General features: G+C 36.1%; 1 protein-coding gene and 1 long non-coding RNA gene across 2 annotated transcripts in view; one reads left to right on the top strand and one right to left on the bottom strand.

The window, feature by feature from the left end:
- The window catches only part of DIAPH2 (diaphanous related formin 2), a 919476-nt gene extending 905780 nt beyond the window's left edge, over window positions 1–13696 (top strand). The window contains exon 28 of the mRNA XM_082715955.1: window positions 7194–13696. Within this exon, the coding sequence (XP_082572081.1) occupies window positions 7194–7258 (65 nt within the window). The 3' untranslated portion in view covers window positions 7259–13696. The remainder of the gene's footprint in view (window positions 1–7193) is intronic.
- LOC309855567 overlaps window positions 1–15441 on the bottom strand; it is a 1258688-nt gene that overhangs the window by 876768 nt on the left and 366479 nt on the right. The gene's annotated exons all lie outside the window — the stretch shown is intronic.

Raw genomic sequence — 15441 nt, 5'->3', positions numbered from 1 at the left:
AAAATAGACACATAGATCAATAGAACAGAACAGAGAACTCAGAAATATACCAATGTTTATATGGTCAGTTAACCTGTGACAAAAGAGGCAAGAATGTGCAATAGGAAAAAGACAGTCTCTTGAAAAATGGTGTTCAGAAAACTGGTAAACAACATGCGAAAGAATGAAACTGGACCACTTTCTTGCACCATACAAAAATATAAAGTAAAACTTTATTGAAGACCTAGATGTCAGACCTGAAACCATAAAACTCCTAAAAGAAAAGACAGGGAGTTCTTTTTTATTTTATTTTATTTTTATTTTTAAAAGAACCTCCATACTATCTTCTATAATGGCTATACCAATTTACACTTCCACCATTAGGGTTCCCTCTTCTCGTGTCCTCACCAACACTTAACTATTCCTCGTCCTTTTTTATACTAACCATTGTGACTGGTGTTAGGTCATATCACATTGTGGTCTTGATAAGCATGTACCATACAATTCAGTAATTTCACTGCTGAATATTTACATAAGGAAAAAGAAAACACTAATTTGGAGAGATATAAGCCCCTATGTTTACTGCAGCATTACTTACAATAGCCAAGATGCGGAAGTACCCTAAGTATGAATCAACTGATGAACAGAGAAAAAAGATAAACGCACACACACGCACATGCACACTGGAATATTAGCCATAAAAAGAATGAGAGCCCACCATTTGTAACAACATAGGTGGACCGAGAGAGTATTACACTAAGTGATATAAGTCAGACAGAGAAAGACATATACCATGTGATTTCATGTGTATGTGGCATCTAAAAAAAAAAATGAATGAACAACAAAAAGCAGAAATAGAAACAGACAAACAGACTCGTAATTACAGAGGACAAACTGGTGTTGCCAGAGAAGAGGGATTTAGGGAGATGAGCAAAAAAGGGGAAGAGTATTAAGAGGTACAAACTTCCAATTAAAAAATAAATCAGGGGGATGAAAAATACAGCATGGGAAATATAGTCAATAATATTGTAATAACACTGTATGGTGATAGATGGTAACTACAGTTATCATGGTGAGCAATGCATAGTATATAGAATTGTCTAATCACTGTACACCTCAAACATTTAAAATCATATGTCAACTATAATTCAATAATGAAAATGAAAAGCCAAGTATAATGGGAAAAAAAAAGAAATCATATGTTCCTAAAAATCCACAACACAAACTAAATAGCTAACAACAAACTAATAGTCCTAACAAATATTGAAATTGGTTACTATCTTTAATATGTAGATTCCAAGATAAAAACAAAAGCAAAACCCAAGACCACAGTAGAGTAATGACCAAGGGACCTAACCAGCATTTAAAGGAGGATACATAAATAATAACATATGGAAAATTCCACATCACAAGGCTTTGAAGAAATGCAAAAAGAACAAATCAGATACCAATAATCACTTTTAAAACCACATTCTAAAAAGATTAATACCCAACAATGTGCTAACACAAATTAATATACTTACTGGCAATTGGATTTAAATTAATACAACTATTTTGGAATTCAATTGAACTTAATTTTGCCTATTTAACAAAACCACTTCCATACTTGGTATATATAAAGGTATAAGGATGTTCATGGTGAGGCTTTTATAATAGAAAAAGATAGGAACAACATAAATAGCAGTAGAGAAATGGTTAACCAAATTGTGGTATATTTATATAAAATAAAAAGAAAATTATGTGGCCATTAAAAATCATGTTTTTAGTATCATGTTTTAGGAGTTTAATGACGTGGAAAATTTCTACAATAAAATGTTAAATGAAAATATAGAATACCAAATTGTACATATAGTATAAGTTCAAAATATATATGTATCTTGTGCCTGTGTGGCTCAGTGGGTTAAGCGTCTGACTCTTGGTTTCTGCTCAGGTCATGATCTCAGGGTCATGAAATCAAGCTCAGGGTCATGAGACTAAGCCCCTCTTTGGGCTCTCCACTGGGCATGGAAACTGCTTAAAATTCTTTCTCTACTGTGTGTGTGTGTGTGTGTGTGTGTGTGTGTGCGCACTCTCTGTCTCTTTCTCTCAAAAAATATGTATTTTAAAGACACTATCACTATTCTGCTAAGCGTGGAGAGAACAAATCTGGTCAACTAACAGGTCATTTGGCTGTCTTCCACCAAGAGATAGGCCCAAGCCTAATTCAGCTGCTACCTTCCTGTCAATTCTAGTAAATGAGAAACTATCAATTTAGGATCCCCCAAATTGCAGAGGAAAACATAAACTAAACACCTTTGGAATCATGGGACATAAGGGGAAAAATGTAAGCTTATATGAGACAATTTCACTATTACAGTCTAAGATAAATTATCTTTCTTTCATCATTGTTTGGAAAGCAAATGTCTACTCAGTAGACATTTCCTGAAGCATCTTTAGTTTTCTTAGCTTAAGCTGCATAGACCCAGTTTTCTGCTCTATTTGTTGGAAATATTACCCATTGATGGTCAGTCTACCACACCATTACTTTTGAAGAGCTCTGGAGAAAACGAAGTTCACAGTAAATCACAGAGGTTTTCTTTTACTTTGTTTTCTCACATTAAAACTGGATATTTTGTAATATAATATATGGCATATAACAAACATATTTATTATGTGTTACCCTGCTGGAAGGGTAAAGTGCATTATCTTAGGTTAACATTGATACATCTACATGCCTGGGAAACTCCTCTTCCATAGACAACAGACAGACTCCTAATCTGAGGGGAAATGAATAATAGACATGGCCTCTTTATCACAGTTTTTCAATCTCAACTTGTCCTACTCTTGAAATACACAGGATATATCCTTGTACCTTTGGCATACACTCCTGTTGTTAAAGGATTGATTAATTGTACATTTTCAGGTTACATACCATAGGCTTGAGTACTCATCTGTCCCACATCATGTTTGGTTAAGCTTTATCTATAATATGCTTATTCTTCAGTTATTTTACTTGACAAAGTTTTTGATAAGAAGGAAATTAGTGATGTAATTTTAGCTATTGGTCTGAGACTTTGGAACATTCAGGTATTTCTTGGATGATGTGTTTTGTACATAGTTGCTAAGTAAATGATTGCATGAATGAATTTTAGATCAATACAATAATGGGTTTAATCCATTTACTACTGTAGGCCTCAGTAGGGAAAATTCTGAGATGACTGTCAAATCAATTTATATTCAGAAAAAGAATAAAGATTATTGCTGACAGTAGAGAAACTGACATTGGTTTGAACTGGTTAACCTGATACTCAGAATGTGCGGAAGCATGTTAAACCTGGGCCATGTATTCATATTCTCTTTTTGTGGCAGATTGGAATATTGTTTTAGTCTTGGTCACACCTCCTCCACAGAATGCACATTTTTATATAACTGTGGCCCTCTCCAGCTTCACATTATGACCAAGACATTCTCAGAGACCAGCCTTTGATGATCAAAAAGAATACCCAACTCTGGTGGATTTGGAAGGTACATCTTGGGACTGACATCTCAGGCTTTACTGCTGCATTAATTGTTTTTTAAAAACAATAGAATTTCTTTTTTTTCTTTTTTAAAGATTTTGTTTATTTGACAGAAAGAGGGAGAGCACAAGCAGGGGGAGTAGTAGGCAGAGGGAGAGGGAGAAGCAGGCTCCCCACCAAGTAAGGAGCCTGATGTGGGGCTTGGTCCCAGGACACTGGGGTCATGACCTGAGCCAAAGGCAGATGCTTAACCAACTGAGCCACTCAGGCACCCCACAAACAATAGAATTTCTTAATGAATTCTTAGATCATGAGGATATATTAGACACTGTAGGCTTTCTTACTATCATAAGTTACCTCATACATCACGAAAATGAAAACACAGAAAGACCCAATCCTCTAATAAAATGTTTTCCTATATCTCATTGTACAACATCTATAAGCATACAAACATAGATGTCTCCCCGCTTCTTCCTTTCTTTGGTCTCCAAAAAGGCCACAGTCAAATTGGAAAGGGAAGCCACTATTTGTTAACAGAGCCCTCCACATCATCTCAGGTGAGTACATATGTTTTAAACTATTGACTTTTTGGAGGCGAGGCCCCTATTTTTGCCATCTGAACTATTCTAGTATCAGTAGTGTTGGGAGAATAATATGTTATTATATGTTACCCTGCTGGAGGGTAAAGTGCATTATCTTAGGTTAACATTGATACATCTACATGCCTGTGTGCAATACCAGTGAATACCAGTGAATACTGTGAATGCCCTAAAAGTGAATTTAGGGGCACCTGGATGGCTCAGTCAGTTAAGCATCTGCCTTTGGCTCAGGTCATGATCCTAAGGTCCTGGAATTGAGTCCCACATCAGGTTCCTGGCTTAGTGGGGAGCCTGCTTCTCAACCTCTCCCTCTGCCCAGCATATACCCTTCCACCCCAGCTTGTTCCCCCTCTTGTGCACTCTCTCTTACATGTGTGCTCTCTATCTCTCTCTCTCAAATAAACAAAATCTTTTTTAAAAAAAAGCGTATTGGGGCCAGTCTTGGTCTCTCATAACTCTCAAATCGTCACATGGGCATTCACTTCCTCCATCTACATCTCCAAATAGGAAATAACAGTCACTCTCAAATCACCCAAATTACTTTATCGTCTCTGACAGCAATAATATATAACATTTGCTTTCTCATAAATTTGCCATCAACTATGTGCCCTTACCTTTTGAGGGGCATGCCAGATTTTCACCCATTAGTATTTAATACTATAATTACATAATTTTTATTTCAAAAAATTGACTGATTCTCAGTCCTTGCCTCAAACAAGACATGAATTTGAGCATGAAAAGTTTTCATCTTTAGATTGCAAGCGATTGAGAATGTGAAAAAAGATGAATACATATTTATATTTATAAACATGTTATTTTTTAAATTATACTTTCTGCCTGATCCATACAAATCTAGAGTAGAGTATATTTTTCATCTAAAATAGTTTTAATATAAATGCAGAAAGTTGTAATTTGATCACAAAATCCAGATTAGTAATTGTTGCCATTGTTTCTAATGGCACTTTTTTTCCCATAAATAAGGTTGTACATGGACATTTCAAAAATATGTGGTAACCTTTTCAGAATTGCTTCCTCTTATAATTATCTCATTAACATAGGGATCAGTTTAGTACCAAAAATACATAAAGAAAGAGAGACAGTTTGAGAGAAGGGAGAGAGGGAGGAAATATAGAATAATTCTCTCTTGTGCATGCCAAGAGCTAGATTTGGGCCCTGAACCAGTGCTTATCGTGCATTCCAAAAGCTTCACTGTCCTTTCCTGAGTTCATTTTCACCTGAAGTTTTATAAGTGAGTCCTGATACCACATCATTTAATGCTCTGAGTCTGGGTTTTTTAATACGGTATTTGTCTTAAAACTAGTGGGCTGTGAGTGATGGTACGGGAAGGCAGTGGCATTCCTGAGTGCAATTCCTATTGACCTTAGTGTGCAGGACCACCAAGCCATGAGCTTTTTTGAGATGGACAGTCCTCTGAGAATGGACTGTCATTCTTATATCTGATGGCTTTTAACACTGAATGTTTAAATACTAGCAAAACACTGGTAATGATATTATAATTTTATTTTAAATGTTTTCTAAGAAGTCCCAAACCAATCTGTATGCAAACTCGTGACATCTAAGAAATAAGCTCTTTATTTAGGAATGTTACCTTAGTATTTTTTGCTGAAATTGTAATCTGTATCACAAACTAAATATTGACTTTTTAAAATGGTATCTTTAAATGAATATCTAAATAATCCTTCACTCAGATATATCTCTGAATAGAGAAAACGCCTTTCTTTCTCATCTCCCAGTGATATTATTCCATTTATAAGGCACTTTAAGCTTATGGCTGGTTGGCTTAATGCAGTCATATGTGGTATTAACAAGGCCAAGATCATAGAAGCTAGTTAGTTTTTTTTCTGTGTACTAACAATAGACTGCCAGGAATCAGTCCAGAGACACTAGCACAGAGCAGAAATGGACCACAGCAATTGTCACCACTTCTTATGGTCCATCCTCCCAATGTGACAGGCAAGATGTGTTCTTTGGGCATCATTATTTCAAGGAGGATGTGGTTAGTCGCTTCGGAGGCCCTATCATCTACCTCTGAACAAAGCAGTCTTGATATTTAGGCATTAACTTTGCATTATAATCCCCTATCATCCTAATGATTTGCTGTGACCTACATCACTAAAGCAGAAATAATAGGGTAGAATGAAATAGACTTAACCTCCCAGGGATGTTGAGTGAATTAGCAAATTAACAAGTGTAAAGTGTTAGCATTTATGTAAGTGCTGGTGGTTGTCATTATTTCCAGGGACCTAGTCTTATTTCAAATAGAGAATCTAAGTATATTATGCTTTTGTCATAAAGGGTTTTCACCCACATCAGTTGTGTTTAAGCTGAACATAAAACAGAGGTGATAATACCATAGTAGTGATCATCACAATGCAGAGCTGTAAACCTTTTTTCTGTTAACGCTAAAACTATGTTGAGCAACTATCAATGCTTTTAAACTTTGCTTTCTAAGCTTTGCCCCAACAGTTATCTCTACAGTGATTATTCTTCCTGGGATGGGTGAGGGGAATAGGACCTATTCATTACTCATTCCCATAATGACTTGTATAGTGTATTGGATATGTTTACATCATACAGTCAGGCAAAGATTCAGTAGCTGGTTTGATTGGAACATATTGCCATCACCGTTAAACAATAAAAATTCTTTCCTGCTCTGCCTTCCTGGTGTCCTCCAGAGGTAGCCCATATACAGATTGAAAACTCATGGGGATAAAAAAAAGGAAAACTCATGGGGAATTGAAAATTGAAGTGCTTTCCAACAAAAAGCACTGTACAGAGATCCTTTCAATTTGACATCTTTACCAAGGAATTTAGTTGTCACCTGCAATTTCTGAGGGGACTGTACTTGAGAGAATTCTTCCATTTCTTTCATCACTCTGATTTCACTTACCAAGGAAAGTTATTTAATGCTGATTGCAGGACTCTTGAACTCAGCCTGGGAACTGTAGCATGAACTCCTTGGATCTGGGCTCCTTGTTACTTATTTACATATTCATGTGAAGTGATTTTCAGGACTATTGAAAACCTCTCTTGACCCAATATTGTATAATAGCCAAGATCTAAAGCTCACGTGTTTTTGGTTCTTTTTGTCTTACAGATAACAGACGAGTACCTTTGGAAAGATCACGCTCTCGCCACAATGGAGCTGTCTCATCTAAGTGAATCCTGATGCCAAAGAATATGAAAATATTTAAGTAAACAAAATTCATACATTTTGAGAAAAACAAAATATCCACTCAAGGGATAGAGAATAAATTAATGCATTAATTCAAGGATCAAGCTAAGCTGGGTGAAATGGCATGTATTTGTATTTGTAAAGCTATTGCAAGATGCCTCTCACAATTATACTAATACAAACACAGTTACAAGGATTATAAAACGTGTTCCATTTTAGTGTAAAGATGTGTATTATTTGTTACTGTGTGTGACCTGATGATAATGATGAAATGTATATGAAATTCAAAAACATTCAGTCTGTCAAAAAATTACAATGTTAATCAAATTTACAGGTCACCCCCCCCCCAAAAAAAAAGTAATAGAAAGAATTATTCAATGTATGCTTCTGATTCCTGTGACATAGAAAAAGAAAAGGCCAATGAAAATGTGTGTATTAATGATTTGGAGAGGTACTCTGTAAGACAAGCCATTTTGGAAGCTAAAAAAAAGTACTGCTTCAACCCTATGAATTTATTTAGAATCTTACTCAAGTGAAAGCTGATGAATTCGTCTGCTTTGGCGAATTAAACTTATCATTAATTAATTAATTAATTAATTATAATTAAACTTATCATTAATCTAGAGTTTCAGTATGATGTTGTAGGCACTTATCTTTGTTAAAAATAAACCAGAGTTTAACAGAAGCAGTTAGAGAAAGTGACTTAAACTTTATTTAAAGAGGTATTTTCTAATTACACACATATATCTACTTTATACAAATACCATATGACTATTTTTTGAGAAAAACCTCACATTTCAATGTTTATTCTGGGATGAACCTGAATATTCTGTTACCTTTATTAAGATTTTTTAAAGGTAAATATTGATTCCTGTTCTCTGTGGTTATTTCTTCTATTGCTTCTTTCTCTCATGACCCCCATGAAAGCAGGGAATAGAGTTTCTAAAAGACCTGAGAGGAAAAAGATTTCTCTCTGCAGGCAGCAGGAAACTGTCTGAAAGGTCAACTGTTTTATCTCCCTTTCTATTCCCCTTTCCAATTCTACTGTGGTGGTCTGAAGAAGAAAAAAATTATATGTATGTATGTGTATATAAGTATATGTTTATATCTCCTGCTACAGTAATTCCACATCCCAGTAACTAAGTGAATTTCTCAATCATCATCATACTTACTTACCTTACATTAACAAATTAAAATGATGCTGCTAAAACAACCCTACATTTTTCTTAAATAGATGAAGGCATAGAAGTTAAACTTAACTTACTTGTCTATTACTTTAAAATATGCATTGAAATAATGTGGTATAAATTCTCTGGAGTGTAATCTTAAAACTAACCCATGCAGATGATTGTCATTACTGTAAAAAATTTCTTATGTATATTTCTTATATAGAAGATCCTATTTCTACTTCTCCAAAGCACATTATAGATATTCAGAAAGAACAAATGACTGGCTTGGCAAGTCACCATCTGAAATAATGTAAACAAGTGACCAGTGATTCAGTCTCCTTTAAATAGTTGTATAATGATTCAAAGTGCTACCTTTTCCTCCAGTGCGTTCTTACTTGGGCATGATATTTGAAAAATCTCTGAAGCTGCTAAAATAGAGATCAAAAATAACAGTATCTGAGATTTTACAGTTTTATCCTATCTTAAGATACACATAGGCATATACAAACATGTTTGAGGGACATAATAATTTCATACACTTTTTCTTAACAACAAAGATATACAAATTTATGTAAGTAATTAATGTGTGTATTTTTGACTTAACATAATGTTTTCTGAAATTTTCATGGTATGGCCTAAGTCCTTTAGTAGCCTTTCAGGCTGTAGGAAAGTGATATTTTGAAATATCAATCCTGACTAAAATTTAGGGACATTTGCCATGCCATATTATCAAGATGATCAGGAAAAAAAAAAAGATGGTCAGGAAAGAAATATTGATGTGTATCACCTCTTCAAGATGTGAACTTGCCTTATTTTTTTAGTTTGTGAAAAGAATGAAATACTATTATTGCTAAATTATATATTTGTATTTGGACAAATCCCACAATGTTTTCACAACAGTAGGGAACCTTTCAGGGTCTTTCATGAAATTCCAATAATTGAGTTAAAGGATTTGCTTCCCAGAGTTATAATAGTCCTGCTCTAGCCATTTGCAGTTTTGTTTGAGACTGAAAATTATCACCAAAAAAGTACATAGTAACATTTTTAGTATAGAACCAAATTATACTGAAATCTTTTGTTAGGTTTTTTACTGCCACAGTGAGAAGCACCAATTTATGCAGATTTCCTTCAGAATTATTTTTAAAAATACAAAGTCCTTAAAATGTTTATTAATTGCATTCATCTCCTTTGGGTGCTGTAACAAAGTACCACAAACGTGGTGGCTTAACACATCAGAAATGTATTCTGTTATGGTCCCTGTGGCGAAATGTCCAAAATGAAGGGTGTGCTCCCTCCAAAGTCTCTAGAGGAAAATCTTTCCTTGCCTATTCCCACATGTAGTGACTACTGGCCTTCATTGGATGATGGCTACATCTGTCTCTGCTCCATCTTGACATCACTCTCTCCTCTGTGTATCTAATCTTCCAATGCCTCTCTTTTAAGATCTTTATTCCTGTTAAGGTTCACAGGTTCTGAGAGTTAGGATGTGGACATACCTTTTTGGAGGCACCTCTGCAGCCCAGTACAGTCTGCCCTCTGGCCCCCCAAATTTGTATCTGTCCCAGGTGCAAAATATATTCACCCCATCTTAACATTCCCCAAAGTCTCAACCCATTATAGCATCAACTGTAAATCTAAAATTTCACCCGAACATCATCAGTTCAATTGTCCCAAATCTCATCATCTAGATCATCTAAATCAGGTACAGATGAAAATCCTGGGGCAAAATTCCTCTCCAGATGCGAATAAATGAAGCAAAATGAGGTATCTGCTTCCAGAATACAATGGTGGAACAGGCACAGGGCAATAGTTATATACATTCCTGATTGAAAACAGGGAAAATGGAAAGTAGAAAGAAGTAACATGGCTTGATGACCTTCAAAATTTCACCAGGCAAAGTCCGCTTTGGTTTCGTGGCATGACAATCCTCCTTGTTTCAGGACTCTATCCTGTAGGTCTGCAGTTATGGCCTCTTGGCCCATGGATCATGTCTCTGTGCCCATGGTTTGCACTTCTGCCTCTGCTCCCCTGCTTGGGCCTCTGCCTCTGTACTTGAAGTTCTGCTCTGAGAATGACCTTTTATACTAAAGGGTGGCTCATGTTTGCAGCTTTATCATCCTCTTTCTTGCCTATAAAACTTTGGTAGTCTGACAATCTCTCATTTTGTCCTGTCTCGGTCCTTTTCAGGCCAGGCTAAAACTGTTTCTCAAAAACTTTGTGGGCCTCCCATATATGTCAGATTGATTCAGTATTGAGATAACTGTCCTCACAGATCAATAAGTCAAGCAGAGAGAGTCAATTATCATATGGTTTCACTTATTTGTGGAGTATAACAAATAGCATGGAGGACAAGGGGAGTTAGGGAAGAGAAGGGAGTTGGGGGAAATTGGAAGGGGAGGTGAGCCATGAAAGACTATGGACTCTGAAAAACAATCTGAGGGGTTTGAAGCGGCGGGGGGTGGGAGGTTGGGGGAACCAGGTGGTGGGTATTAGAGAGGGCACAGATTGCATGGAGCACTGCATGTGGTGCAAAAACAAAGAATACTGTTATGCTGAAAATAAATTAATTAAAAAAAAAAAAAGAGTCCTCACAGATCTTTGCTGGATAATGCCATCTCTATTCTTGGCTTCTGTTGACATGGTTGAGTAGATCCATGAGTCAATGCCTAATCTCTTCAACACTAGCCAGAAGTTGTCTTTATCGCTAGAGCACACTATCCTAATAGCGCATCAGCTAATTTTAGCATCTTTTGCATCTGAGTAGGCTCAAAATTTCTGAATTATCAAGTGCTGGTTCCTTTCTGCTTAACAATTATTACCTTGATTTACCTCATTCCCCTTGTATTTTACTATAAGCTCAAGAAGAAAATGGGCCCTACCTCCAGCACTTGGTTTGGAAATCTCAGCTCAATATCCAAGTTCATCACTAACAAATTCTACTTTCCATACAACTGTCGGAAACAATTTAGATAAGCTCTTTGCCACTATATAACAAGGATCACCTTCCCTCTAGTTTCCAATAAAATGTTCCTCAGTTCCTTCTGAGCTCACCAAAAGTAACTTTAACATTCATATTTCTAACAGCAGTATATATTTTTCTATCAAATGCATCACAATTCTTCCAGCATCTATCCATTATCCACTCCAAAGCTACTTCCACATTTTTCGTTATTCATTATAGGAGTACCTTACTTCCTGTTACCAAAATCTGTTTTAGGTTCCTGTGGCTGCTGTAACAATACACAAAACATGATAAATTAACACAACAGAAATGTATTCTCTTACTCTTTGGGGGGGGGGGGGCAAAAGCCCTAAATTGGGGTCTTGGCAGGTCTGTACTCCCTTTGGAAGCTCCAGAAGAAAATCTGGTCCTAGTCTCTTCCAGTTTCTTGTGACTGTCATTCTTTCCTTAGCTGTGACCAAATCTCTCTCTGTTCTGTTTTCACATTACTTTTCCTTCTGTATATCTAATCTACCTCTACCTCTCTCTTATAAGAACACTTGTGGCATTTGAGACCCACTTGGTTTATACATTAAAAATCTCATCTCAGTGTTCTTAACTGAATCACATCTGTGAAGACCCTTTTTCCAGATAACGTAACTTAACAGGTCCCAGGAATTAGAACATGGGCATATTTGGGGGAAGCCATCATTTAGCTCACTACACTAGCCATTGCACATAAATGTACTTTGCACTTCTTAAAATGTTCTTGGTGCTTAAGCCAAACTCAAGGTTTCCTCTAGAAGCTATCATTTGTATAGGCTACTGCATGCTTTGATGTTAAATAGCTGAGCAGGCTATTCCAAAATTTGGTTGATACTTTTGCTACTATGGCCAATGCTTAGCTTAAAAAAATAATTGGTTCCAACTCTGAGCTCTGGTATTTCCCTTCTGCCCCTTTTATGGAGTCTTTGACCAAATGTCTTCTATGATTTATAATGCAGGCATAAAACTACCTCTGATACAGAAGGATTCTTTACAAACTGACTTTAGATATTGTGAATCCCTCAGCTGAAGGGAGAGGTGACAGCAAAGCCTGCTTTGAATGGGTATTGAGGGAGACTGTACCCATACAAGACACCCAGAAGAAGTATTTCAGTAGCAACATAACTTTGGATTCATGCTATCATTTTGCTTCAGATTAGCTACCTGCCTCTTCACAGGGCCAAGAATGACTTGCAACCTTTATGTAATGCATACTTACTTATTAAATAAAGTTAAGATAATACATTAAATGTTGTCTGCCTATGATAATATTAAGGATGAGTGAAAGGCATAAATTGAAGTATAAAGACAGGATGTAAAACATCTTAGAAGGAGAAACTTCAACTGTACAGAAGTACAAGAGTGTTCGTGTTGTTTTTTTTGTTAAAGATTTTATTTATTTGAGAGAGAGAGCATGAGCAGGGGGGAGGGGCATAGGGAGAGGGAGAAGCAGACTCCCTGCTGAAGAGGGAGCCTGACCCATGACCCAGTCTCAGGATCCCGGGACCACAACCCGAGTCACAGTCAGATACTTAACCGACTGAGCCATCCAGGTGCCCCTACAAGAGTGTTTCTTTAAAGACCTGATCAGGGGGAAATCATGGGATATATTCAGATGTACATACCTGTGGGAATCATAAGATTTTTTTTTTAAAAGTATTCTTTAGCACTTCTTACCAGTGTAGTGTAGAAATGTTTGCACAACTTAAAAGTCCAGAAAAGTCAGAAGGGTGTTTCATATCTTCCAGGGAAACTATACAGAGAAGGGTTGTTGGTTTTGGGTTTTTGGTTTGGGTGGGGTTTTTTGTTGTTTGTTTTTTTGGTCTCGATTATAGAATGAAAGCAAATGGACTTCAAATGCTCAGAGAGGTAAAAATCTGGAATAAGTAATAAAGCATTGTATATAATTATTCTCTGGAAGGCTTTCAAAAGAATCTTTCATCATGAGTGGGTTGACTTGAAGGTGGAGGGTTAGATAAGGTAATAACCAGATCTATAAATGATATGATCCAAAGTACCTGATGAGACCATTGTTTCCCTTAGAATTTTGGGCTGCTCTGGGAATCAGGTACTTCAGCTTATTTTTTTTCTCCCCCCAGAGGCAAATTCCTTAGTAGTGAGTCTGAAAACCTTAGTATCTACAACTAGGGGAATTTGAGTTTAATGCCAAGAACTCAAAGGAAAGTGGAAATCTGGAAATTGATATGTATGTAATTCATGTAACATGGTGTATAGCTTTGATTTATAATAAAAGGAAATGTATATCCGAAGATCCCATTAAAAGTCTGAATTTATTTAGGTGTCTGGAGTCCCAAATAAAATATTATTATAGTTACTATGCATTGTAGGAGAAAACAACTTGGAAATTCATGAGTTATGTGAATCATGACTTTCTAGTTTTTAGAGATTAGCCAGAATTCAATCTCAAGCCATGGTAACCATATATCTTGACTAATAGAGGTTCAGCCAATGTGTTCACCTGTTTTGGTTAATTGAGGTCCAGACAATATTTTCACCTTTTGATGTTTATGAGCAAAGCACTAAAGCTCTTATCATATTATTAGAAATAATAATAAACCCTTAACTTCTCTAATTTTCTAAAGCCTCCAGTGTGGCTATTCTAATTGAGTACCCATTCAATGAACATTGCTTTTTAGGGCACAATTATGAATTAAACATAGCTCTTGCCTTCAGGAGTCTCAGTCTAGTGGGAGATGAGACACGTACAAAAAGAATTGCCAAGGTAGAAAGAAAGTGAACAATGTCATAAGAATGGTATAGAAAAGGCCTATGGGAGTTAAGGAAAAAACAGATCACTTAGTGTTAGAGAGATGAAGTATAGGTATTGATGTGGGAAGCAGATATCAGTATAGACTTTTTGGCACAGTGGTATTTGAAGTGAAATTTAAATTTTTTTATTTAATTTTTTATTATAAACATATAGTAGATTTGGATACACGAAGCTTTTATTTATACAGTTTTTAATGAGTACCTACCATGTATTAACCAAAGTGCTAGACTCTGAGAACATAATAATGAATCAAATAGATATGATCCCTATTCTTATGAAGCTTGGAATTTTTTTTTTTCTTTTTTGAGGATTTTTGAGGAGGAAGGGAAGGCATAGGCAGAAGTATAAATTCCATTAAGCATATGCAGGGAATATCAAATAATTCAGCTTGACTAGAGTGTAAGGTCCATGCAAGGCTCCAGTGGTTGTGTATTTGGGGCTTTGTTCTATAAATGGTAGGGAAATACTGAGGGATTTTGAGGAAAACAATGATAATGGAGCACTTTAGAAGATGCTGGAAGCCTAGAGTAGAGGGAGAGATCACAGAAGGCCAACTTTGTTGGAGGCTATTGAAATACTTTTAGTAAATAGTGAGGGCCTAAACTAGGATAGTATCAGTAGGACAGATCCAAGAGGTATCTAAAGAACTGGCAATTGATTAGATGTTGAGGGTATGAGGAAAGGAAGGGTACAAACACTGTTTTGGACCTGAGTGATTGATGGGCTGCTTTCAACCAAAAAATTGAACACAAGGAGAGCTTGTCTTTGCAATGATACCATGGATATGCACAGCTGCTGCTCTGACACTTGGTACAGTCCCATTATCTGTACTGTTGAATGGTTTAGAAAAGCCTATATACAAGTAGCATCAAGTCATAAAGACAGAACAGTCAGGAAAACATGAATCTGAAAAAGAACTTACTCAGTGATACAATGATTATGGTAAGAAGGGCAAAGGTAGGCTCTCCATGTTGTGTTCTTTTTCCCTTCTTTTCCCTTTTTCCCTTTCCTATTTTTTTTCTCTTTTCTTTTTAATAATACTGAAAAGCACTGAATGGCTGTTCAAAGAAACAAACTGACAAAGATTGAATGGACTTAAAATGTACTCATTCAGTTCTGGACTCATACAGGAAAAAGGCATTTAGATGAAGTATAATTTATAGAAAAAGATTTAATTAGTTCATAGCTAGAACTTCTCAAGTGTCTGGTTAATATTTTAAACCA

Source organism: Mustela nivalis (genome assembly GCF_964662115.1).
Source record: "Mustela nivalis genome assembly, chromosome: X".
Classification (NCBI taxonomy): Eukaryota; Metazoa; Chordata; class Mammalia; order Carnivora; family Mustelidae; genus Mustela; species Mustela nivalis.
This window is presented reverse-complemented; position numbering and strand designations above follow the sequence as displayed.